Genomic DNA, 27,705 nt, shown 5'->3' on the forward strand with positions numbered 1-27,705 from the left:
TTCTATGATTCTACAATAATACTGAGGTTCTAAGGATGGGGTTCTAAGGATTCCAGCATTATATATGTGAAGCCCTTTACAGACTCTTAAAGTGATTTATAAATCATAGAATATTTGCTAGATTATTATTATTTACTGAGGGTGGCTTGTCGTGGACTTAGACCTCCAGAAGATTGAATTCTATGCAAAGCCATATAATGGGCATGAACACTTCTGGGGTATAGTGCCAGTCTTCTTGAAGGCCTTCTCTTGCACCCACCTGGTGCCATGCAGATGTTTGGGGCCAAGGGGTGGTGTAGACCAAAACATCTGGAGGGCACTGGCTTGTGGGAGTCTGATTTTGAGGGGCATGGTAGAAGAGCTGATAGTGTTGCATTTTGGCTGAGGAGACACGCTCAATTCGCTGCCAAGCCATGAAACTCACTGTCTGGCCTTTGGAAGTCAACATGTGTCAGCCTGACCTACCTTGTAGGTTTGACCTGGAGGTAAAAATAGTGTGATTTCAAGTATGCCACCCAAGCTGCTTGTGGAAAACAAATGTAATAAATCAGTTGTTCACAAAACTGGCACTGGTGTTTGCTGATTATAATTCTAGAATAGTGACTGTAGATTGAATTGGTTCAGAAATTCTAAGAAGAACACCAGTTATATGCAACTGGAGTAATGTGGCTTCACCCACTTTTGCCTGGAAACACGTTTATGTTATTATTTTCACTTTATGTTTATATATTCAAATAAACAAACAAAATCTTCCAGTCAGATTGTTTCACTTTAAATGTTTATAAGGTGCACTCGTGGAACATGGTACATCTCTCCCAAGGGGACTGGTGTTGCTCGTGGGTTATGTCAATATGCCAGGAAGCCCAACTGCATGAGTGGAAGTTCTTAAACATTCCTGGAGTGATGTGTGAGGAGCAATTGAGGTGGTATCAGCTATGTGCTTCTGGGGAGACATATGTACAGTGGTACCTCGAGTTACAAACAAGGTTACAAACGCTTCAGGTTACAAACTCCGCTAACCTGGAAGAGTTACCTTGAGTTGAGAACTTTGCCCCAGGATGAGAACGGAAATTGTGTGCCGGTGGCACAGCCGCAGTAAGATGCCCCATTAGCAAAAGCACGCCTCTAGTTAAGAACAGTTTCAGGTTAAGAACAGACCTCTAGAACGAATTAAGTTCATAACTAGAGGTACCACTGTAGAGCATGTAAGTATCAAAATTGGTTCTACAGATGTCCTAGAGTCTTTCAGCACAGTACACATGAACATAAAGCATATCTTAATCGTTTGGTTTTTCCTCTTTCTATCTTCACAGGACCCGCAGAGGTTCCCATGATGTCGCCAAATGGATCTATTCCTCCCATACATGTGCCTCCAGGTTATATATCACAGGTATGCTTTTTTCAGCAAAAGAATTCGGGTGCCGGCAGGGATGTGACATTTCAAACAGGTACACGGAATTCAACATCCTGCCTTCTCTCTCTTTTTGTGCGCAAGCTTCTAGCCCTCATGGTGGCGACCTGGTCCCACCTATGAAGGCACCATCAGGGTTCTTAGTGACAAAATTGTGTACTTCCTCTTTGCCTCCAGCTCAAAATGCCTCTTGTTGAGTCCCTCCTGCTGGCTGGTCAAAGCCCATGGAACTCCGCAGAAGGAATGGGGAAGAGGGTTCGCAGATCTGCTTCCTCCTCTCTAATAATAATAATAATAATAATAATAATAATAATAAACTTTTATTTATATCCCACCCTCCCTGGCCGAATTCGGGCTCAGGGCGGCTATCATCAGATATACAGTGGTACCTCGGGTTACATACGCTTCAGGTTACATACGCTTCAGGTTACAGATTCCACTAACCCAGAAATATTGCTTCAGGTTAAGAACTTTGCTTCAGGATGAGAACAGAAATTGTGCTCCGGCGGCGTGGCAGCAGCAGGAGGCTCCATTAGCTAAAGTGGTGCTTCAGGTTAAGAACAGTTTCAGGTTAAGTACGGACCTCTGGAATGAATTAAATACTTATCCCGAGGTACCACTGTATAACATTAGAATAAAATCAAACAATAATTAAATTACCTCCTAAAAACAGGTCAAAATCAAATTAAAGTCTAATTAGATGGCTTTCCGCAGGGTTAGGGTTAGATAGAGGCAGAAGGGGAAGATCTCTCCCAGCCATCCCTGGACCATCCATTTGGACGTCCCCATCTGATCTTCCTCCCTCCTCTTGCATCTAGGGCTGCTCTACATTACCACGAAGAGTAAGCTTTGTAAAATCAGCCCTTTAACATCTGAATATAGCAGCTGGCCGTGTAGTCATAGAAAAAGCTATATATTGTCTCTCTCTCTTCCCCCCGCCCCACATTCTCCCCGTTGAATTGAAACGTACTTCCCGCCATGTGGAAAACGAATGTTCTGTTTTTTCAAATGACTTCATACCAAGTAACAGCTTGAAGCACGTAGTAGTCACTTGGTGTAGCTTTTCTGTTGTTGTTTGTTGGTGCTGATGTTATAATAGCTGTGTTCGCCTTATTTGCTCTTGCCCGGGCCCAGCGATGTCGGTAATTAATAGGACTATTGAGTGATTATTTAATTTGCCTTCTGTTTGTTTTGGCACTGGGATGACAAGGATGTAAAGGAAATAAGAACATTCCAGCTTGTGAACGAAAACATATTTTGACTTCGGTTTGGTCGGCCCTCGGAAGGCTGCGTCTCGAGAGCCAGGCAGAAAGCAGATACCCCTGTGGAGAAATAACAAGGCCTATTAGGTGAAAGCTATAAAACCCACCCCACCCCATTTTGTTACACCAACCCTTAGGACTATGGGGTTTTAGCCTCAAATGTTACCTTTGCTGCCCATTGATTGAAGCTCTGGATTGAAGTGACCTAGGTTCTAGGAAAATGATCTGCAGAAACAGCTGCCTTGTGTGGGGCAAGGTGGGCTTTGTTGACCATCAGCAGGTGAATAATAATAATAATAATAATAATAATTTATTATTTGTACCCCGCCCATGTGGCTGAGTTTCCCCAGCCACTTTGGGTGGCTTCCAACAAAGATTAAAAATACATTAAAATATCACACATTTAAAACCTCCCTGAACAGGGCTGCCGTCAGATGTCTTCTAAATGTCAGGTAGTTTTTTATCTCTTTGACATCTGGTGGGAGGGTGTTCCACAGGGTGGGTGCCACAACTGAGAAGGCCCTCTGCCTGGTTCCCTGTAGCTTTGCTGTGAACAGCTGTAGAGCCTCTTTAAAGCAGAAAGGGGCACAATATTTATGGGGTTGTGGGATGGGGACTCCAACTGCTCTGCGATCCTCCCCAATCCTTTGCTTCTTCCTCGAAGATCTCCCTTCCCTCAACTCCCTCTGTTTCTGAAACACAAAGAAGAATGGAGAAGCCACCTTTGTCTCTTTCCAGCCTTGCCTGTGTTTCTCCTCACTGCTGAAGCCTTAGTTTTGTAAGCTACTTTCAGCCAATGATCTGTTTCTTGCTGCCCATTCCGTAAAACATTCCGTACTTTGATAGTGCTATATATATACAGTGGTACCTCGGTTTTTGAACGTCTCCATTGACAAACATTTCAGCTTTTGAACGCCATAAACCCGGAAATAAATGCTTTGGTTTTGGAACATGCCTCAGAAGTCGAACATGCCACGGGGCTTCCGCTGAGTGCAAGATTCTGAGGCCTAGCTGTCGGCTGTTGAGTTTTCAGTTTTCGAACTTTTCAGAACTCGAACAGTCTTCTGGAATGGATTACCTTCGAAAACCGAGGTATCACTGTATATATATATATGCTTAATATAATTAGTTGCAACCCAGAAGTTCGAAAACATACCTCACAGGGTGTCAATACAGAGTCCCTTCTATTTGTTGTATTTTCTTTGCTTGCTGAGGTGCTGGTTTTTTTGTGTGTGTTCTGGTTTGCTCAAGTCAGTTTGCTTTGTGGCCATAGTGTGGATGTCCTCTCTTGGCGTGATTACTTGACTATATGAGGTGGTGTCAACTTTGGAGTGCTCTGCTGAATTGCTTTGTGTAGGGCAGGAGTGGAGACCCTTGGGGCCAGATGTTGCCCTCTGACCCTTGGGCCTCTTTCTAAGCCATGCCCCATCTCCCCAGACCACACCTCCTCACTGTTGTTCCACTGTTGCACTCCTATTGTCTGTACCTGGCTAAAATGGGCCTTTGAATTCTGTTAATGCCTTTTGCTCATCTGGGTAGAGCATAAAGAGGAAGGGGTGGGTGGGTGTTTATATGTAGAAACTACCCTACTGTGGAAAGACAATTTTTACATTTGAGTTTGAATGGTCATCAGTCATCAATGCTTTAGCTGAGGTTCCTGCAGGGGGTTGAACTAGATGAGCCTTGAGGTCCCTTCTAACTCTACAATTCTATGATTCTTTGCACCTCCTACTTTTGCCTCTGGCCCCACCAGCATGTGGCCTTCATAAGGTTGCCCAGAAGTAAAAGTGGCTATGAATAAGTTGGCCTATGTTTTACCTATTCTTCAACATTCACTGAAAGTTGTGGGGTGGGGTGGGGGGCTATACTTTTCAAAGCTGGCTGAAGTTTTCGTGAAAAGTGATTCCTTTTTTGGCCCAGCTCTGTTTCCAACACAGTCCAGAAAACCTTGTTCTCTTGGGATGGACAGTGGGAGGAACTCATAGCTTATATAGACTCGAAGTGCCAGGCTGCGTGAACCTGTTAAGTCAGACAGAACATTATCTAAGCCTGAAGGAAACGCAGATATGATTTCTTTATGAAGTCTTGGGTAAATCTGTTCAAATGTATTGAGTCTCCGTTAATTCCCAAGGTCACAATGAAAATACAATTTACCTTTTAGAAACATGACTATAAACTTTAAATCTCCGCATAGAGAACTTCCCCCCAAAACATACCCAGAGTCAAAAGTAATATACCATTATTCGTCAAAAACTTTAGGCATAGCCTAGCCAAAACTTAGTTCTTGGCGATTGATTTCAGTGGGGAGAGCTAAGCATGAACGTAAGAAGATCTCTGCTAAATCAGGCCAATTGCCCACTTAGTCCAACCTTTTATTCTTACAGTGGCCAAGGAGATGCCCATTATGGGACATGAACCCTATTAACACTCCCCCAACTAAAACTTGGAACTGGGCGCTTTCTGCAGTACAAAGTAGACGTCAGGCACATCTTGTGTGCTTCAGGGACATGTGGAAGGTGACTGTGCTGATTTAATTAAAAAGAGGTGTAGGGGTCAGCTCTGGATCTAGGATTAGGGGTATTCTCAGGTAGGATATCCACAGATGGGCAGAGTTCAATCCTAATTTATCATTTGCCCATTATAGCTCCTTTATCCAAAACGGTGGATTCTCACGCTTTTGGGTTTTTTGTTTTGTTGCAAATAAATAATGCATTGTTCACCGTTAGCTCTGTCCGTGCTGTTCGGTGTTCATGAATAAGGCAAGGTTTGTCCATTCAAAGGGGCCGTTGGTGCACGTATTTCGGTTTTCCTTTGATCTCCATTCAAAATTCCATTGATAAAGCAATTACGGAATGCCTTGCTATAATTTGTGTGGCTGCCTGAGTGTCTGCCATGAACGACATTACCACCAGAAGTGCTGGCGCTTGGATATGGACGTTATTTTTACTAACCATGAAAAGCTTTTTATTATTATTAATGGGAATAAAATCCGTGCGTCTTAAAATTATTTCACCTGCGAATTGCATCTGTTATATCAACCTTGCTGCCTCCTCTTTTTTTGCAGGTAATAGAAGACAACACGGGTGTTCGCAGGGTGGTGGTCACACCTCAGTCTCCGGAGTGCTACCCTCCCAGCTACCCTTCTGCCATTTCTCCGACCCACCACTTACCCCCGTATCTTACTCACCACCCGCATTTCATCCATAACTCTCATACGGCTTTCTACCCACCGGTGACTGGGCCTGGAGACATGCCACCCCAGTTTTTCCCTCAGCATCATCTCCCCCCTACAATCTACGGAGAGCAAGGTAAGAGGACAACTGGTGTGGGGTTTCTAGCCTAGCAGAAGCAGCTCGCTGGGTGCTATGCTAGCCTCCCAACAGGTGGGTTGCTGAGGCTAACAGGGAGATGGGCACATTGCAAACACGCTGGCAGAGCCAATCCAGCATCCTGCCAATGCGTTTCCACCATGCTGCCCTCCTTTCTGCGTCACCTTCTCCTTCCCCATAAGCAACAGCCACCTAACTCTTGGGAATCAAGCATAGCGACTCTGCCCTACCCAGTGAGCCTCTTCAACCATCTGGACTTCGTGTATTTTGCTGTTTTCCCCCAGCATGATTATATTTTGCATGGGGTTTTTTTTAAAGAAACAAAATGTGTACAATACAAAGCTGATTGAAGTTACAGGTGTATTACAGGAAGGGATTTATTTTTCTTTAAATGTTTGCAGTATTTGCTTCATTATCAATACCAGGCTTTGAAGTTGTACCAGTGAAATGTTGCAGTTTGCCCCTTCAGCTATAAGAGGAGCAGCGTTCGAAACTCCCGTTGTCCTAGGCGCATTTTGCAGCAGGGTTTTCATTAGCGTGAGCAGTTTCTGAGCTCTGGGCACAGTACTGCGCCTAAGATTTCAGATTAAAACTGCAGAGCGGAAGGAAAGGGGACCTTTTTCTGCCTCCCCACTTCCATCTACTCTCTGAAGACTGGAGAAGAATATTAAGGGGTGTGGGCAGGGGACGGACTAGACCAGGTGAAAAACGAACATAATATTTTAGCTGCAGTTCGTTCATTTTCAGCTTTGTATTTTTGTTATAATAAAGTGTGCCTAGACATTCCGTTGTTGCGCCCATAACCTAGGTTTAGGGTGCCTTTAAGCTCCTAGCTTTCATATCTCAGTTCCTCACTCTGAAGAGGAGTGCTGCTGCTCGCGACTCCAGTCGTCTTAGAGCTTTGTAGCCCTGTTAGGGGCTCGCTGGCTGGGAGGGACTTCAGGAGATTTGCTTTCGATGAAGCATTAGGGTTAGGGAGAAATTCCTAATTATAAGACCAGGGGAGTTGGAGGCAAGATGCCTCTGGGTACTAGTTGCCTGAGAGTTGCTGTTGGGTATCTGGTTTGGGACTGCGAGCAAAGACCGGCCTTTGGCATAAAGGTAAAGGTACCCCTGACCATTAGGTCCAGTCGTGACCGACTCTGGGGTTGCGGTGCTCATCTCGCTTTATTGGCCGAGGGAGCCGGCGTACAGCTTCCAGGTCATGTGGCCAGCATGACTAAGCCGCTTCTGGCAAACCAGAGCAGTGCACGGAAACGCCGTTTACCTTTCCGCCAGAGTGCTACCTATTTATCTACTCGCACTTTGAGGTGCTTTCGAACTGCTAGGTGGGCAGGAGCAGGGACCGAGCAACGGAAGCTCACCCCGCCGCGGGGATTCGAACCGCCGACCTTTTGATCAGCAGGTCCTAGGCTCTGTGGTTTAACCCACAGCGCCACCTGCGTCCCTAAACTATGCCTTTGGCATAGTTTGTCATAAATGGGGAATCGCTTTTCTTGGAGGCCTTCAGAAAGAGGCTGGGTAAGCATTTGAGGGACTCTTCAGGACCAAGGCTTCCTACTATCCGGGCGAGGGGTGGTGGCTGTGCTTGTCCGGTGCATTTGTGTTTAGCCAGCTGCAGTCAGGTTAGCAAAGAAAATTAGATCTGACAAGCCTTGCCCTCCAGGCAAGGACCACTGTCAGAAAGAAGCAAACACGAGTCCCCTGTTTTGTCACTAATGAATAGAGACAAAGCACCTTTATCCCTCATGTCATGTGAAGTCATGCTGGTGACTTCTCAAAAATGGAAAAGACGAGAGGTGTCATTTATTTATTTTGCAAAAAACACACCACTCCCAACAACAATCTTTTGCCTGCTTCTGGAAAAGAATGTGCAGTGGGTCACTGTGAAACTGTCTCATGGTCCCTGAGGGTAACAGGGCCATCCTTATTGTATGTGAGAGATTTGAGCAGTTTCCTGCATCAGAGATGCTCCTCTTCATGTGTGCTGCGAAGGGAGACCCTTTCCCATTTATGATAATGTCATCAGAATGCAAGACATGCAACTGAAAGCAATTGAGAGCAGAATTGTTTCTGATAGATGTGGTTAATCTGCGTCATACCCAAATGGTAGAATAGAAAACAGCAGCAGGGATTTTGCAGTGAGTTTCTCAACATAGGAAGCTGCCTTATACCAAGTCAGACCATCAGGTCAGTACTGCATGCACCGGCTGGCAGCAGCTCACCAGGGTTTCAGGCAGGGGTCTCTGCTAGCCGTGCTTTGGAGACACCAGATATTGGATCTGGGACCTTCTACTTGTAAAGCCGATGCTATTGCCCCTGAGCTAGTTCCCTTCGCCCCAGGTGTTTTGAACGATCACATCTTTTCAGATCTCATTTTCCCCACGGATGGTATTGCTGCTTCCTTTAGGGGGGAGTCCCATGAGCTATATAGCCTTTGGTGCAGATGAAAATGCTTCACTATCAACTGTTGTTTTCATAAAACTGCCCTGAGATCTACAGGTTTGGGGCAGAATACATATTTATTAAATGAATGAATGAAACCTTCTGGCGGTTCTCTCATTGCGAGAAGTGAGGTTACAGGGAACCAGACAGAGGGCCTTCTCAGTAGTGGCACCCACCCTGTGGAACACCCTCCCTTCAGATGTGAAGGAAATAAGCAGCTATCCTATCTTTAAAAGACATCTGAAGGCAGCCCTGTTCAGGGAAGTTTTTAATATTTAACGCTGTACTGTTTTTAACACTTGATCGGGAGCTACCCAGAGTGGCTGGGGAAACTCAGCCAGATGGGTGGGGTATAAATAAATTATTGTTGTTGTTGTTGTTGTTGTTGTTATTATTATTATTATTATTATTATTATTATTATTATTATTATTAAACAACACGATGGAAGTATCACAATTTGTTATGGTGATATACTCAACCCTAAAATACTCAGTAGACAACATAAAACCTGAGATTTAGAAAAGCTATAAATAAGTAACTCCCCCAACAAAAGCACATTTTTCCTAAGTCTATAAGCCTGGGCTCCAGAGGGGCTCCGTGAGCAGGCTGTTGCATATATTTGGGGCCATTACTGAAAAAGCCACAGTTTCCCCAAAGCATTTCTTACCTCCCTTTTCATTGAGAGAAGTGTGAGCAGGGTCTCCGGTGTAGCCCTTAATGAGCTGTGCAGTATACACAGCTATGCCTGGCATTACCGCTCGTTTTCCATGTGGCTCCAGAGGAACTGGCAATGCCATGATGCTGAGCTTAACCCTGTGGTCAGAGACTCCTGCCTCCCCATGGAGTTTCAGATGCCGCACAGTAAATTTAGGTGAAGGTTGACTTGGCCCAACCTATAATTTATGGAAATAAAGCCCTTTGACATGTGTTTAGAATTAGGACATGAGAGGCATAGCTTTGCCATGCAGAGAGTTATGAATAGTAGTCTTCCATTTCATTCCTCGGTGCTTGAAAGTCTTTTAGGTCTTGGGATATGCTTTTAGGTCTAGAGCAAGTTTGGAAAAAGTCCACGTATCATTATATAAGCTATGCTCACAACTCTAGCATTTTGTGCTGCAATATCTCCCAGATTCTGCAACTACAGAAGATGTGTTTTGCAGTTGAGCAGATGTGCATGGATGAGCATATTCTGTGCTCTTCACAGATTTGATGCAAATGTGCTAAATATATAAAGGAATGACCAGGATCTATCAAAGGAGGTGCCCACATATGAATGTACTAACTGAAGAAAGCCCCCCTCCCTCCCTCTCAGCTACTTCAGTGAAGATACGGTACAAGTTGTAACAAAACATCTGTTGTTGTGGTCACCTGCGGTTCTTGGCTGCATTTGCTCGGAGGACATTTTCAAATTAAAGGATGGCCAGTTTCTTTTTTTAGACAAGAATGGGCAAGATTATCAGAATTGGCTCATGGTGCAAAATGTTAATTTCAGGCATGTGCATTTCTAGGGCTCTTGCTGACATTATGTTTGAAAGCCTGAAATAAAAAATATTCTAGGTTTGACCTACTAGCTCTATGAGACACCTTGACTTGATGCTGAAGCATTTGCCTGTGCAGTGGTACCTTGGGTTACAGACACTTCAGGTTAAAGACGCTTCAGGTTACAGACTCCGCTAACCCAGAAATAGTACCTCGGGTTAAGAACTTTGCTTCAGGATGAGAACAGAAATCGTGTGGCGGTGGCAGCAGGAGGCCCCATTAGCTAAAGTGGTGCTTCAGGTTAAGAACGGACCTCCAGAACAAATTAAGTACGTAACCAGAGGTACCACTGTATTTAGAAGAGTACAGTGTCAATAGGATGCAAGTGTTCAGTGATCTGATTCACATGGCATGGTAAACCTAACTTGTTTACCATGTGTCAGGGAACTGCCATTGGCTCAGAGGCGAGAGGAGGAAGGGGAGATGGATTACAGAGAACCTCCAAAAATCGTGGGAAGCAGCACTTCCTCAGCGGAGGAAGGAAGCCATGCCTCTAGTGGGGAAGAGCTGCAGGGCTCGGAGGGTGCAAGGTAGTGCCAGGACACCTTGCCTGAGCAAAGCGGGGAGGTCCCCCTTTACCCAAGCCTTCCTTGCGCAGTAAGCTTTCGCGCAGAGAGGGGAGGTGTTGGCTGGGGGTCAAGAGACTACTCTGCTGGGGAAAGTTTAAGGACCGCCCACTCTCAGATTCTGCTAGTGATTGAGCAAGACATGGAACAGAGGCGTTCTGCATTGTAAATCTTTATGCACCAATAATAAAGCCTTTGAAAAGACCAGTGAGGGATCTTGCCTGATCGCTCTCGAGCAACCACACCGATAGGCTTAACACCATGCAAACAAGTACTTGCTGAAGCTTCAACAATAACATGGAGCATGATTCCATTTTGTTCCTTCCTCCGTCTTTTCTTTACCGCCGCACTGTGTTGAACCAAGCCAAGGTTTGGTTTGCATTTCATCTAAGCTGGGACTTGTGGTCATGCTGTCTCCTTAACCAAGAACAGTCCTTGGCTACAGCTCATGGTTAGTGAGACCTATAGCTTCACCACCACTCCTGGATTGGATGACTTGTTAAGCCAAGTCTTGGCTTAGCTCAACTCAGCAGGAAAGAGGGCTTGGGAGGAGGAAAGCAGCTGCAACCTCCTCTTCGGGAAATCTCATGGTCCTGGTAAGTTTAGTGTTACGTGGGAACGCAAGCAGTGTTTTTCATTATGGTGGTTAAATGAGTGCTGATGAAGCTGGCTGTGGAGTCTAAGATGAACCTGTTTCTTTTCTTTAAATTTCAGAGATTATACCACTATATGGAATGTCCAGTTACATAACCAGGGAAGATCAGTACAACAAACCACCGCACAAAAAAATCAAAGAACGGCAGATCGATCGCCAAAACCGTTTGAACAGCCCCCCTTCGTCCATCTACAAGAGCCATCTAGGAAACTGTTCCCCAGTCTACAATGGCACCATCAAGGCTCACAATGGAGCCGCGAACGGGGGAGGAGGAGGAGGAGGAGGAGCAGCCGTGCCTGTTGTGAAAAAAACCGAACGCAGAGCAAGAAGCAGCCCAAAGTCAAGCGAGCAGGAACTGCACGGTAAAGTTAGCTGGTGCTTCTTCGTAATATATTTCAGTTTAAAAAACAAAAAAACATACTCTCAATGAACTAAGCTAAAGGGGCACCAATGTCGTTCAGTGAAGCATCAGACGCATAAGCAGTAAGCCGAGTTGCTTTCATTTTGAAGTTCGGAAAAGATTGGGACAGGGGAGGTTGGATAGAGCTTTGCCTGTTCTCTCTTTGTGGAGCCACTTTGTGCACTACACAGTAAACCTGGGTTTTCCCATAGACTGTACACTCAGCAGGGAGCTGTAGCTAAAGGGAGGTCCCTGAAAGAGGTCCCCTGTATTTTGTCCTTTTTGGCAAAGACATCGATCACATTTTTAGGTTAAAACATCAGCACTCCACCTATAGTGAATCCCAGAAACAACCCTTGAATACTGTCTAGTACCAGCATTAAAAATACCTTCTGGGTTGTATCTAATGCTGCATGTGCCGTGTTCTGCTCGTGTAATGGTACTTCCTCTTGCCCTTCTCCCCTGCCTCCTGCAAATCTTCTCCAAGAAGCCCCCCAAGCCTAGAGTGTGCGGGGAGAGGGGAGGAGGCTGAAATTTCATTGGGCAAGCAAAAGTCTGCTGTTCCAGTGGTTGGCAGCATGGGATACAAGTGCTGGTTCCCTTGGTATTTTAAGAAGTACATAAGATTAGATAGCTTTCCTGCATGTATGCTCACTTGGAAGTAAATTCTATTAAGGTCACTGGGACTTACTCCCAAGGAACTATGTGCAACTGCTACCTGTGGGCTTTGTTAAATTCCAAGCTGCGATTTGAATGCCAGAGTTTAGCTATGTGAAGAAGTACTTTGTTTTGCCTGCACATGCATTTCCAACATTCAGCTTCATGGAATGGCCCTGAGTTCCGGTGTCATAAGAGCGGGAGAAGCACTTTTCTGGGTCCACTTTCTCTGCCCCATGCATAGTTTTATATAGTTTTTAATTTAAAAAAGCTAACCTTTTCTATATGCATTAAAAGCCCCTGCCCAATAAGGAGTAGAGGGCAAGTCTTTTAACTGCATTGCAATATTACCCCCATCAGTTGCAACTCAAATTTGTAGCCGTTACAGATTTGTATGCGAGCGACAACGGCCGTCCCCACCAAAGACATTATGCTTCCTCTGCTGGGGATTAAAGCAGGAAACATGCTGAATGTCTACAAATCTCTGGAGGATATAATTTGGGGCCAGCTCAGTTTGGCCCACTTTGACTTTCAGCTCTCCAGCTGATGGACACTGGGCCATGTTTTCAGATTTCCTGGGTGCTACACATTCTAAATGATTATGCAAAATCAGCAGCCCTCTTTTGGCATAAAATATACCTTTTGGCTGAAGCTCTTCTGGGTACATATGCGAGTAAACACCCCTTTCACCACCTGCAAGGTCTACACCCACTTCACTTGCAGGAACGATGAAGGATGATACCTTGGAGCTATCTGGCAACTGTGGTCGTTTCCTCTTTTCCCAGACACAACAAATGAGTTGCTCAGGCCACAGAGGGAAGCGTACATCAGGGAGAGGATGTAGCAGATGCAGGAGGTGCCCTGCCCATTGATTTGCTTCACACCCAAACCATTTCTTATGCCCAGGAGTGCTACGTTTGTCCTGTGTTCTTGGCTTCTCTACTTGAAAAGATCAGGCAGTAGCTGATCGAAAAAGATCCTGTGTAGCCTGATATATATCAGGGACGTCCAACTCCCAAAAGACTGCAGTCTACTCCTAGGGGGGAAAATTGCAGTGATCTACCCATGGAGAGATCCCAATTTCCATTCTCTTTTGGGGGCAGTCAAGCCATTAATTGCTCACATACTTACAGCGATAACGGCGTCTTCGGCTTTTGCAATTGTGCACAAATGAATGACAGAGCAAGAGGACAGGGCCGGATGATCTTTTTCCCCGGCGGAGTACAATGAGACCACAATCAACCACAATCAACGGAGGATCGACCTGTCGATCGCGGTCGACCAGTTGGCCATCCCTGATATATATCATAACAACATAGAGGAGCTGGGTATGTTTAGCCTGGGAAAGAGGAGACTGAGAGGAGATAGGATAGCCATCTTCAAATATCTCAAGGGCTGTCACATGGAAGAGGGACCATGCATGTTTTCTCCTGCTCTGGAAGATAGGACACGAACCATTGACTTCAGGTTACAAGAAAGGAGATTCCAACTAAACTTTCGAAAAAACTTTCTGACAGTTCTGAGCTGTTCGGCAGTGGAAGAGACTCCCACGAAAGGCGGTGGGCTCTTCTTCCTTAGAGGTTTTTAAGCAGAGATTGGGTGGCCATGTGTCATGGATGCTTTAGCTGAGATTCCGGCATTGCAGGGGGTTGGGCTAGATGACCCTTGGGGTCCCTTCCAACTCTTAAGATTCTATGATGATATGATTGGTTATGATAGAGCTGCTCCCAGTCAGAGGAAGTCATACTGGATTACATGTACAATTAGGCTGACCTGGTTTGAGGCCGCTTCCTATGCAAAATAGCAGCAGGAGCTGTTTGGTTTGCAAAAATTCTGACATGTCTCTGAGTTGCAAGCATGTTGTCCTAATACTGCAGCCGCACATTGCATGATTAAGAGCGTGCATCTGAGATAGAGGCTGCAAGTGTTTGCATGTAACGCAGAGTCGGTGGGCACCCTTGGAGAGTTGCTATCGCCAAGGTCTCCTTCCCCTTCTGACTTAGTGGCCCCCAAGGTATTTATGAAATGGCACACCTGTGCCCAGGTTCACAATGCTCCCCTTTGTTTCCAGTAGTGATGACTCACGTCAATAGGGTCTGCATGTCAGAGCTACAAAGGTTCGCCTTTCTTCCTCTCCCCGGTTGGAATGCTTGGCCTTGCCTTTGACTCCAATATGCAGCTCCTAGTGCTGAAGTTTCAAGAGGGGGGAAATGAATGCTTTTCTTTTCTTTTGGTTTGTTTTCCCAAGCTGGCAGAGGAAAAAAAAGTGTAGCTGTTCTTCCACCCCGCTTTTTTCAAAGGGGCATTGTGCTTCGGCGTTTATTTGCTTCCGTCTCGCTGGTCTCCGCAAAGATCCCTTTCGAAATTTACCGATGGCAAAAGTGGCACAGGCAAGCACTGCCTTGAATTTTTCTGCTTCTCAAATCTCGCTTTTGCTTTCAACAAATTCTGGCTCGGCGCTTAATGCTGCAGGAAATAGTAGCTTTAATTTAATTTTCCTGGGCAAAGCTAGCTCTCCTGTAGAACAACTGGGATTTTTGCATCGGGCACCAGCTGTTGGGGCTTCAAAATGAGCAGATATTCCTGAGCACGCAAGTTCAGCTGTCCTTGTTTTAACCATGAACATGTAACTGCGTCATATATGTTTATCAGTGGACGCTCGGGTTGCGAACGTGATCCGTGCAGGATGCACGTTCACAACCCGCAGCATTCACAACCTGTGTCTGCACACGCGCAGGTTGTGATTCGGCGCTTCTGCGCATGTGCAAAGTGCGATTTAGTGCTTCTGTGCATGTGTGGCCGCCAGAACCCGGAAGTAACCCGTTCTGGTACTTCCGGGTTTCGGCTGTCCGTAACCCGAAAAAACGCAACCTGAAGCGGCTGTAGCCAAAGGTATGACTGTATAAACCTCTGTATAGCCACTGCTAAACAGACACTAGGCTTGGCCCTCCTCCCGTGTTTTTTGGGGGTGGGGGTAGGGATGAGGAGGATGAGAGTGACATTTGCACATCTGGTTTTATGAGCAGGTTAAGAAAAATGGTTGGGTGGGGAGATGCAGCGCTGATGGTTGATTTGAAGTGTTGGGTACCGAGAGGACACGGGTGGCGCTGTGGGTTAAACCACAGAGCCTAGGACTTGCCGATCAGAAGGTCAGCGGTTCAAATCCCTGCAACAGGGTGAGCTCCCATTGCTCAGTCCCTGCTCCTGCCAACCTAGCAGTTCGAAAGCACCTCAAAGTGCAAGTAGATAAATAGGTAGTGCTCCGGCGGGAAGGTAAACGGCGTTTCCATGCGCTGCTCTGGTTTGCCAGAAGCAGCTTAGTCATGCTGGCCACATGACCCGGAAGCTGTACGCCGGCTCCCTTGGCCAATAAAGTGAGATGAGCACCGCAACTCCAGAGTCGGCCACAACTGGACCTAATGGTCAGGGGTCCCTTTACCTTTACCTAGGCACGACACAGATGCAAGTGATGGTTGCCTAGCAATTTCTAGTGACTTCCTGTGTTTACCTAAAAACCACATTACCCTCTGCCCCACCCCTTTCTGTCCCTGCCCTTGTCCTATCCTTAAGAATGGTTCAGTCTGGTTTTTGGAACAGAGGCTAAGAAAAAGGTTGGGTGGGGAGATGCAGCGCTGATGGTTGATTCGGAGCGGTGCTTGCTACAAAATGAGGTGTGGGGTACCGAGAGCAAATGGGGGGGGGGCGGTAGCTGGAGGAAACTGGCAGGAGAAATACCAGGCTAGTCCTTGGCAAGGGAAAAGTGGGCACTCTAGTAAATTTCTAAAGGAGGCATTTGTTACAGAAGAAGCTGTAACATACCACTAGCAGTCTCACAGGACAGAAACTTCTGCCATTTTCTTTGAGTAGTTCTGCTTGTTTGATGGATATATTTGTGTTGCTTTTCATGTGAATAAGTGCTCAAGTGCTCACATCAATTAAATGGGATGTGTTTTATTACATTTCGATACGAGGGAGCAGCATGCATGTTTCTGGGTACGCAGCATGGCTGTAATTGTGACCAAAGATGGAAATCTCAATACTAATCGAATGCCAGTTCTGGGGCTAGGCCAAAGCCATATCAAAATTCTCCAGCTACTTTGGGGTATGTGTTATGAAATATTGAAAACTGCTGTGTTTCAGGGGCGGGGAAGAAGACAACATGTGAAAATAAAAGTAAGACATTTGTAACATCTAAATGTGAAAGTACTGTATGTTTTGGCGGTGAACCTGAGGTTATTATTTCATATTTGAAAAGTTCTTTGGATCATGCTGCCAGACCTCATGGAAATTGGTTGCTTCTCCTCTGCCATTCTTCACCTAAAAGAAGTGGACTGGTTTTCTTCTGCCCTGGCTCTGATTAGGAGATATTTTGAAGCTACATTTCTCTGGGAAGTTCTGCAGGCTGCACAGCTGTGGAGCATGATCGTGGCTGGGAAATGCCAAGAAAACGGAATGAAGTCAAGCGCTGGAACGTTCACTGGGTCAGCTAGGGAGTGCTTTTTAGTTAAAATTGCACAAAGGAAAGGACAGAAAACAATGCAGGAAACGTTAATCAAATTGGTGTGTGTCTGAGAGGAGGCTGAATTTGTTTACCACCCTTCCAGATAATCTTAAGAAGACAGTCTTGCCTTTTGGATTCCGGTTTTGCAAAGTTTGCTTCCTAATGAAACTGCAAGTCGAGGAGTCTCAGAAATACCTTCAGCTCCTTAGATTGGATACCCTGCAAGCTCTGAAGTGGAAAATTGGGGAGGAATTTCCCAGTGAAGGCAGAGAACGTGCGTTTCCCAAAGCCATGGAAGCTCTTCCTGTAAGGCTTAGAGCCAAACGCACCAGAACGGGGATGTTTAAAAAGCCTCTTGTGGGTCGGCTGTCTTCCTCTTTAAATTTACTTAGGACATTTTGCCATTGCACCTGACAATCTTCTCAGCAGGATGTTGCAAGGAGGAGTTCTTGGATGAGCCCCATTAAAGCACAAACTAATTTTGTCCAAATGGCCCAGAGAGGGGAAAGGGATGTGCATAATACAAAACTGTGTGACCCTCAGAAGGTCACAGGTCCGCTGTTCACACAGTGTGGCACCAGCAACTGGAGTCGTAGAAGCTGGCAAGAGATCGCTTGAGTTGGGTTGGGTTGGGTTAAGCAGCCAAACCTACTTATTTAAGAATGTTTGGAGTTAGAGTAAATTGCACCTCACCGAGAAAATTCTGCTCTCTTTTTTTAAAGTGTTTCCCATAGCATCGCTGAGAGCGTTTTGTGGTGGTGTGCTGGATTAAAGAGCCTGGATTCAAATGATAGCTGTTTTCTGTCTCCATTGTTTGGAAACTTCAGCTGGTGCAGAATTTGGCAGCCAGGTTGCTCACCAGGGCAGGATGGTTGGAGCATATCACGCTGACCCTGGCCAGACTACCCTGGCTGCCCATTAGTTACCAGGCCCAATTCAAGGTCCTGGTTTTGACCTATAGAGCCTTAAATGGCTCAGAACCACAACACCTCAAGGACCGCCTCTCCCCATAGGAACCTACTCAGAGCCTGCAATCATCATCCGAGGCCCTTCTTCGTGTGCCTCCTCCACGAGAGGTCAAGAGGGTGGAAACACGAGAAGGGGCCTTTTCTGCAGCAGCTCCCTGTTTGTGGAATGCTCTCCCTGGGAAGGTCCGCCTGGCGCCTTCATTGTACACTTTTAGGCACCAGGCAAAAACATTCTCTTCAACCAAGTGCATTTGTGGAAGGTGGGGATTATTGGTTTGTTTTTGTTCTTGTTTTTATTATGTATCTTGTTTTTTTTGGGTTTTTTTGTAATTTTATGTTGTGAAGCACCCTGAGATCCATGGATGAAGGGCAGTGTCAGGTGCTGGTGGTGGTTGCTCGTGAGTAACCAGGCAGGACTCCGACCTGTCTTTTACAGATTTTATTTGGTGCAAACTATTTACAGCGCAGAACCCCAAAGTTCATGTCCGCCTTAGTCACTTGCAGATTCCGGGAGTGGCCCCTTCCGGTTTCTCCCCCAACATAAGAACTTAGACACTCCAAATCTCCACATCCCCTCCTTACGCTTCACCGCTCTGCGCAAGCTGGGCGACGGAAACGGCATGTCTGTTTCCTGGCTAGCCGGGCTAGATGAGGCGCTTGGGCTCTCAGTAGCATCTTCGAGCCCTCCCCTCGCTTGGCTACGCCCTTCCCCCTCTGCTCCACTGGAGGTGTGGCTTTCCCCACTGCTGGACGAGGAGCTGCTCCTCAGAAGCATCAGAATCGCTCTGTATTTCCCTGCCCCAGTCCCCTGACAGGCAGTATACAAATTTAATAAATAAGAATAGGAATAATTGTCAGGGTCAGCATGCCTCTGAATGCAAGATGCTGGGAATCATAGGTGGGGAGACTGCTTCTGTGCTCTTTTCCTGTTGTGGGCTTCCCACAGGTATCTGGTTGGCCATGGGGAGAATAGGATGCTGGATTAGATGGGCCACTGATTGGCATGATCCAACATTGCTGCCCATACCTTCTTAAGCCGGCGTGGTGTAGTGGTTAAGAACAGTGGACTCGTAATCTGGTGAACCGGGTTCGCTTCCCCGCTCTTCCACATGCAGCTGCTGGGTGACCTTGGGCTAGCCACACTTCTCTGAAGTCTCTCAGCCTCACTCACCTCACAGAGTGTTTGTTGTGAGGGAGGAAGGAAGGGAAAGGAGATTGTTAGCCACTTTAAGACTCCTTAGGGTAGTGATAAAGCGGGATATCAAATCCAAACTCTTCTTAAGCCCCGGCTGCAGTGGTCCTGAAGCTGGACCCTGATCTGTTTCCCATGTCTAACAGAAATCCAGCATCACCTCCGCTTAGGTCAGTGTGCGCTCTCACAGTCGCGAAAGTTTAAAAGCAAAGCCCAGACCTGCTGCACTCAGAGCAACTAAATAATATTTTTTACAGCCGGTTTAGTCCGAGTCAGGCAAAATATCTGATAAAATTATTTACCTTTTAGGATGCAGGAGGGAACCTCCTATATTCAAAATGCGATGGGGGTGAAAATATGTTTTAGAGGAGACTTTGAAACGCAGCCTTTTGCATGCACATTCTCACAAAGCTGCAATGTGTGGTTTGTTGAGAAAGAGAAAAATCAAGCAAAGCAGCATTCTGTATTTGTAAATGAAGTCCACGGTTTAGCTGACATGCGTATGACATGGCAGCTGGCAGCCTCCTTCTGGATCTCCGGAGCAATCTGAAGAGCCAGCTTCTGCGATGTGATTTTGGCAGGCGTGTTGCTGTCAAACAACAACAGTCTTGTTGCCACACAAGCTGCTAAGGAATGGTGCTTCAGGATCCCTATACATAACTGGTGCTGAAATTCTCTGGGACTGGATTCTGCTTGCACTGTAAAGTAGGAAAGGGAGCTGAGCAGAAGCGGGAAAGGTTTCCGTGTAATAGGCCGGCTGCTTAACAGAGTTTTGAGGTTTTGAAAAGCAACCTCAACATTTTGCAGGCTTTTCCGGACGACATGTTGTTGTTGTTTTTTTGCACAATAAATACGGTAGCTGTTTGCTGCAGGATCTTCTTCCCACAGCTAGCGCACCTGTTGTGGGGAAAATTTGCAGTTTCCAGCTACTCAGACAGATGTGTTTGCCCCCTCTGGGCAAATGTGATTTTTGTCCAGGTAACATGCTTAGTGGAATAATCAGCACTGCAAAATGAGCTACAGGTCCCTGTCACATCAGTGTCAATAGGTAATGCTGTTATTTCCCCACCCTAAGCCATTTTATGACTAACACACACACACACACACACACACACACACACACACACAGAGGCTGAGCAGGGGCCCAGATAGTTGCAGTCATTTGTGGCAAGGTTCATGAGCTCTTTGAAGCATGCAAACATCCAAGATATGAGTGTGGTCAGTTTTGTGTATTCTGACTCACCGGTATGGGAGCACACATCTATTAAACCATGGCTTACATCTGCTTTTCTCCTTCCATTCTTAAAATGATTAGCATTAGGCTTTGTAAGTTCACTTCTGTCTTCATGGTGCTTCCAACTCTGGGAGTATAGCAATGGCTATATCTGTAGCTTGTAAGTTCATGTGTTGTGCCAAACCATAGACAGCACAAACTATCATCTCTATAAACTAACTTCAGTTCACGAGTTCCAATTCAGGTTTGTCAGCCGGTTGCAAATAACAGCTTATCAGTTCAGACGTCAAGCCAACCATAATTGTGATTCATTAACCATGGTTGGGTGTCTGAAGTGAGCTGAAGGGTTGGTTCAGAGATCACTCTAAATTATTTTTGCACTAAGTGCAGTGATTCAAATTTGCTTTTGAAAATGTACTGGCAAACTATGGCTTGTGCAATTTACCTCTGCCCCAACCTTCCCTGCAGATCTCCAGACACTGTGCTAGACAGTAACCTTTGTTGATTGACTTTTGGACGTGGTGTCAAACCACAGTTTTTCTAAACTAGCTTTAATCCCTGGTCTGAAATCCTAGTTTGCTGGCCATCTCAAACCATGGTTTTCTGGGTGTGGATAGTCTATGGGATAAATAGGATTTTGTGGCTTGCCTTACAAATCTGGCTCCTGCTTTGCAAAACACAGTGCAGCTGGTGGTACCAATTAGCTGTAAGGAGTTAGACCAATTCCTTATGCAACCTCTTATTTCCTATTCCGATCCAGTCTTAGGAAACAGATTTGGATGCCCAGCCTTAAGTGCCAGCCATGATCATAAAGCAAAACTAAACACTTAGCTCTTTTCTTTTTTGCTGTTTTAAAGTTGTCACAGCAGGCCAGTCGCTGCATCCTTTCAGCAGTTTGACTTCGCCTCCAAAGGCACATTCCTCCATTGTCTCCCAAGACAGACAGATGCCAGCAACAAGAATTTCAAGTAACAAAACATACCCATATAAGGAAAAGAGAGCTTAGTGGTTGTACAGGAAAGATGGTTGTAGTTTTAGTTGTTCCAAGAAAGGCCATCAAATGAACATGTCTCTCCATAAGATTCCGTGAGTTGATGGACGGTGAAAAGCAAGATCAGTTGTCTTAACAAAGTCAGTAAAAGGATGGCATGCCATATATAAGGTGTGAGCCTTCCCCCACCCCGATCGATATTCCTTTTGTGAAATGGTTAATTTGTACATAAGCACCATGTCCCATACTTACAAAATTCAGACTTCAAAAAGATTCGCATTTAAAGTCATCCCAATTTTTTGCCATTATTAATCTAGCTGTGGTTAATAAAATGGAGGATTGGGTCTTTGTTGGTTTTATGTTCTTACTCTGAGGAGTAAAATAACATAATAAGGCTGATGTTGAGTCTGGTTGTAGCAATTTTGAGGCTGGTTGTAGAGATTGCCCGCAGTGGGACCATATCTGGCCACCCAAATGCCTCTTGCAGTTCCAGTTGCCAATCCATAAGCCAAGGGTCAGCAAATTTTTCAGCAGGGGGCCGGTCCACTGTCCCTCAGACCTTGTGGGGGGGCGGGCTATATTTTGAAGGGAAAAACTGAACGAATTCCTATGCCCCACAAATAACTCAGAGATGCATTTTAAGTAAAAGCACACATTAAAGGTAAAGGTAAAGGTACCCCTGCCCGTACGGGCCAGTCTTGACAGACTCTGGGGTTGTGCGCCCATCTCACTCAAGAGGCCGGGGGCCAGCGCTGTCCGGAGACACTTCCGGGTCACGTGGCCAGCGTGACAAGCTGCATCTGGCGAGCCAGCGCAGCACACGGAAACGCCGTTTACCTTCCCGCTAGTAAGCGGTCCCTATTTATCTACTTGCACCCGGGGGTGCTTTCGAACTGCTAGGTTGGCAGGCGCTGGGACCGAACGACGGGAGCGCACCCCGCCACGGGGATTCGAACCGCCGACCTTTCGATCGGCAAGCCCTAGGCGCTGAGGCTTTTACCCACAGCGCCACCCGCGTCCCAATAAAAGCACACATTATACTCATGTAAAAACACGCTGATTCGTGGGCCGGATTTAGAAGGCGATTGGGCTGGATCTGGCCCCCAGGCCTTGGTTTCCCTACCCATGCCATAAGCGAAAGAGACACTGAGGTTGTAATTCTTGGTGGAAGGTCACCTCCCTTCTTGCAGGAAAGCCCATTGTTGACCAGGGGCATGGATGACGAAATGTGGAGGAGAAGAAAATGCATTTGCTGGCTGAGGAAAAATTGGACGTTCAGAGCTGTGGGCAGGCAGGCTGAAGGTGTATGTAGAAGGGAAGAGATTTCCCTGTTGTAAATAAATCACTAGCCTAGTATATACAAGGAGGACTCTTATTTAAAAGCTTAAAGATGCATCATCGTTTCAGGCAGGGTCTCTTCTGCTTGACAGCTGGTGCTTCGCCAGGGGTGTGTTTCTGTGAATCTTGCCAAGGAGTTTAGTCTGTGATAAAATAGCTGAACTTACATACAGAGGAGGCCCAAGACATTTGCTGCCTCAGGCAGCAAATTCCACTTGACAGCCCCTCTGCCATGGTTCTGAAAATTATAATAATAAACAAGACGGTTGGCATGCTACTTACCCTGAAGTGATACCTGCAAATCCCCTTCTCCCTGCAGAAATGTTGGAGCTGGCCTTTTTGCTTAAATGGTAGGGCTTGTCCTCCTTGCGTAATATTACTGCATTTTCTTAGATTCTTAGTATGAAGTAACATCCTTTGCTGTGTTAACTTGCTGCGTGTGGGGAGAGCCGAGAAGCCAAATTCTCACTGAACTTGGATGACTAATTTTTCATAATGCTTCCTCAGCCGTATTTCCTGCTTTCAAACTACAGAGTTCCTGTCTTGCAGTTTCCAGCTCTTCCCCCGCACCAAAAGCAGGGTGAAAATTGACTTTCGTCACTTCCATGATTAATTACGCCTGTTCTACCATTCTTTTGTCTCAGGGAGATAATGGAAACAAACCGTAGGCATTTGATCATAGCCTATCACCATAGTTAGAGGGACATTAACTAGACATGGGATTAATCTTTAATAAAAACGAATGGGAAGGGGAACCATTGGCCATACTTACTGCGGCTGATGGGATTTGGAGTCCACCGATACCTGGAGGACCACAGGTTCTTCTCCCTAAACTTATCCCACAACATGAGAAGAAATTCCAATCTTACATCTCGAAATCTAAAATACCAATGGCCTACTGCTGATATTATGATCCCAACCTCTCAAGCACAGTTAGGAAGCAGGGGATCTTGTGTGACCTTGTAGGCCTTCCCTTTTCAGAACCAAACATGGTGCAGTGTTGCACTTTCACCAACTGGAATGTGCTGAACGGGGTTGTTTTCATTCCCAGGTTCTGTGGGTTTTGAACCTGGTAGCATCAAGTCTGTTTGCAGATGTTACGCTGCTTTATCATTTGGGAGGTGATCTTCATGTGGCAGAATTGGGAGTGCGGAAATTCCGGAAGTTGCTCCCGCGGGAGGCAGTGATAGACTGCAACTTTGGGATGGCTTTAGAAGCAAATCCATGGAAAATGAGGCTATCGGTGGCATCCAACCATGATAGCTGTACTCTGCCTCCATGGCCAGAGGAAATATGCTTCTGGATATCAGTTGCTGAAAGCTGCAGGAGCAGAGAGCGTTGTTTTGTGCAGGAACTGTTTTGAGCTTCTGTAGGCATCTAGTTGACCACAGTCTTAACAAGATTCTAGATTTGATGGGTCTTTGGCCTGATCCAGCAGACTCTTCTTATAATTCCTGGGGTATCCTGGAGAAAGTGGAGTGGACCATTATAAATCAATAGTTTTTAAAAAAACGTTTCCCCAGCTTCTGTGGCCTCATAGCTCTGGTCCCACCTTTGAATGGTTGCCATTTGCCTTCCTTTCTAGATTTGGGTACCATTTTCCCCCAGCCTGGTCCTGGCAGCTCTCTCTAAAAAGGCAGGTGCCAGGCCAGCATGGAGTTTCTGAGCAGCCATCAAGGGCAGAGTCACATGGATGCTGCATTCATTGCAGAGATGTGTGCTTTTTAAAAAAACAACAACAACCAATTCTGGCAGTGAATGCGAAGGAAAAGTTTTGAAGGGCCTTGGGTTCTCATGGTGTGGAGCAAGCTGCAGTTATTAAAGGGGATTAGAGTACACAGCTGGTGAGCAGATGGAATGCTTGCAATTTCAAAGCCGCACTCAGCCGTAAACCAAAATTTACACAAAACCTATTAGCTCCCCCCCCCTTTAATTACGAGTAGCTCAGTTCATTTACTACTTACTACCTGGGCCTCTTAATTCAATTCAAATTTGAGGCTTTACGTAATATTCTCAAACTGAGCCTTTTATCGCTTCGGCTGCACCCTAGTGTGGTCTTGGGAAGGGAGCCGGGGGTCAAAATATTAATTGAGAGAAATGGTTAATAAACTCTGTTTTCTCTGTTTTTTGGGTAATAACTTGGCTCAGGCTGTCCTATTAGCCTCTAACTTGTCCGCTGCAGAATTTTCCCGTTCCTCTCCCCACAAAAGCCAAGTGCCTCTTGCAACAGATGAATGAGGAATCAAAGGGGACTAGTCTGGACTTTTCAGCTTCCTTTTCATCGCCTCGCAATGAAAACTTGCATCTTGACTCTAAAGCAGACACTCAAAATTCCTTCTCACCAGCGAGAGAGAGAGAGAGAGATACTTCTTAAGGCTCAGGTCTTTCCTTTAACCTTGTTTTGGTGAAATGTCCAGCGAGATCGAGGGCCTTGGTTCACAAAATTCCCCAACCCATTCTTAAATTCGAAAGCAGCTATGCATGGCTTGAGCAATCATCATGAATAACCTAACACAATGAATGGAAAAATTCCATATATATATATATATATATATATATATATATATATATATATATATTACTCATTTTAAAACATTTAAGTTGTCATACATTTCACAAAATTTCACCTCTTATACAATCTTTTGGACTTCCATCAGCACCTCTGATGATCTCCCATTTTTATAATTTCTCCTGCATTTCTTAAATTCATATTGCCTTTAATTACCATAACAAACGTCAACCTTTTCGTTCAATAATGCAATAATTCAAATTATTCCCCTTACAAAACTTCCTGCAAACCTACAAATGTAATCGAATTACTTTTCAAATAGTCTGTAAATTTACGCCAGTCTTCTGTAAATCTCTGGTCCCGCTGGTTTCGAATTCTTCCCGTTAGTTTGTCTAGTTCTTCCTAGTCCATCAATTTCATCCTCCAATCTTCTTTCGTCTAAAAATTCCTAATTGGGTATGGTAACATTTCACAGGCGTGGTTGTTGTTTTTTGTTTTGTTTTTTTGAGAAGCCCAGGTTTGTCTCACCAAAGCATTTTGAGAAACTTTAACTTCTCCAAGTACCAGGAAAACTTGGTCTGCAGATGAGACACCTGCTTGTGTCCTGATGCACATTCAGATTTACAGTGCATCTCTGGATGCAAAGTTGGATGGCGAGAGCTTCATCTGCCTGGGTGGAGATCCTGTCCTTGGTGATAATTTTTCATATGAGTGATCTCTGGGGTACTGGATTGATTTTTAAAGATAATGTAACTTGCTGTGATAAGAATCTGCATATTTTATTAGGATGCTTGTTTCCTGTATATAGAACGGTGTTCATTATCACTATGTTGTTAAGTGCCTGCTGGATCAGGCCAGGGGCCCATCTAGTAAGAATCAGAAGTGTAGAGTTAGAAGGGACCCCTGAGGATTGTCTAGTCCAGGGGTCTGCAACCCGCAGCTCCGGAGCCGCATGTGGCTCTTTTACACCTTTGCCGCGGCTCCGGGGCGGATACTAGCGAGGGGAGGAGGCGCACTCCCCACTGTGGCGGGCACTGTACTGGCTGTGACGTCGGATGGGGGCGGTGCGTGCGTTAGTCACGCACTGTCCCAACGTCACCTTCCCGCCCGCCCGCTACATTGTAAGGGGCATGTACGCTGGTCACTGCATTGAAAGGGGGCGTGTACGCTGGTCACTGTTTTGAAGGGGAGTGAAGAACACACACACACAAAAAGGTAACTTGTTAATTTAATGTTTATTTCTATGAGGAGGAGTAATTCTGAGGGGTCAAACAAAGAAATAATAAAAAAGTGAGAAAAAAGTTATTTTTATAATGACGAGTTTTGCGGCTCCCAGTTTTTTTTTCTTCGGAAACGGGTCCAAGTGGCTCTTTTTGTCTTAAAGGTTGCAGACCCCTGGTCTAGTCCAACCCTTTGCAATGCAGGAATATGCTGCTGTCCCGTACGGGGATCGAACCTGCAACCTTGGCATGATCAGCAGCGCATTCTAACCAACTGAGCTATCCAGCCCAGCCTCTTGTTCCTCACAGTGGCCAGTCAGAGATGGCCTGTGGGGAACCTGCAAGCAAAATTCGAGGACAAGGGCACTCTTCCCCTGCTGTGGTTTTCATCAACTGGTATTGATGTTACTATAATTTTTATTAATCACCACGGATCATCTTCCATGCAAGCGTCTCAAGGCAATGCACAATAAAAACAGTAGAAAGCAACATACACCAAAACAAGCAAAACAATAATACAAAATGGATGCCCACTTCGGATACCTATTCATCCGACTGGGAAAGCCTGTTGGAACAATTTTGACTTCTTGTGAGGCACTAAACTGTCAGCAATAGTCCACTGAGGGTAGACCAGATCTGGTTCCAGCCTTCAGACTGAAAGAGGTCCTCAGCGCCTGTACTATAAAGCAACTGTTGTTTTTTCTTCATTTTTCAGTTTTTTGCACTGGGCTCCTAAGACACACTTAGTACTTACATGTATGTAATTCTCAGTGCATGATGTATAATCTGGAACCCTAGCCAAGGTTGAAGTCAAATTAATCACTTGATAATACCAATTTATTAGACTGCATGGGCATGGATGAGGGAAAGAACAAACGCCAGATATTCTTTGAAAGCTTTTCACGCTTTTTTTAAATGGACAATGTCTAGCTTTTGCCCTGACATCATTTATGCTGTTGTCTTAAACCAAATGGCTTTGTGTGATCCTTTGCCAATTTAGTTTATTAGTTCAGGCTAGAAACCTCTTAACCCAGACCATAGTATGGTTTCCTTTGTAATTCAGTTGAACTTCTCAGGCCAATTTGCATTTACTGTTCAAAGGAACATATTGCTCAGTTTTGGATGTGTCTTTTAAATAGCATGTTCGTTTACACACACACACCCTTTTCTGCTAAAGGGCATTAAGGCTGATAGTCCAAGTCATTCAGTCATTTCTCACAGGCTTCTGTTTTCCAGAAGATTAAGGGGAACTGTGTCAAGTCCTGTGCAAATGCTCTCAGGCTTTTTATATCTCCTTGAAACCTTGCTTTTAGAGTCTTCTTAGAAGACTGATCAGGATGAGGCAATGTTAATGGAACAGAAGTAAGAGGAATGACGTTTTCCTAAGCCATTGGCAACCAATAGCCATAAACCTAAGAAAGCAATGCCCAGAGTTTGGTGACCAAATTCTGCCTTAACAAGTCACGATACGAACAAGCCTCTTGGGC

At 45.5% G+C, this 27,705-nt stretch overlaps 1 protein-coding gene across 1 annotated transcript in view; it reads left to right on the forward strand.

Annotated features, from left to right (window-relative positions):
- FNDC3B (fibronectin type III domain containing 3B) overlaps positions 1–27,705 on the forward strand; it is a 267,953-nt gene that overhangs the window by 154,598 nt on the left and 85,650 nt on the right. Inside the window, exons 4-6 of the mRNA XM_053390554.1 lie at positions 1,314–1,390; positions 5,738–5,981; positions 11,268–11,570. Of these exons, the coding sequence (XP_053246529.1) occupies positions 1,314–1,390; positions 5,738–5,981; positions 11,268–11,570 (624 nt within the window). The remainder of the gene's footprint in view (positions 1–1,313; positions 1,391–5,737; positions 5,982–11,267; positions 11,571–27,705) is intronic.

Source organism: Podarcis raffonei, chromosome 5 (assembly GCF_027172205.1).
Source record: "Podarcis raffonei isolate rPodRaf1 chromosome 5, rPodRaf1.pri, whole genome shotgun sequence".
Lineage (NCBI taxonomy): Eukaryota > Metazoa > Chordata > Lepidosauria > Squamata > Lacertidae > Podarcis > Podarcis raffonei.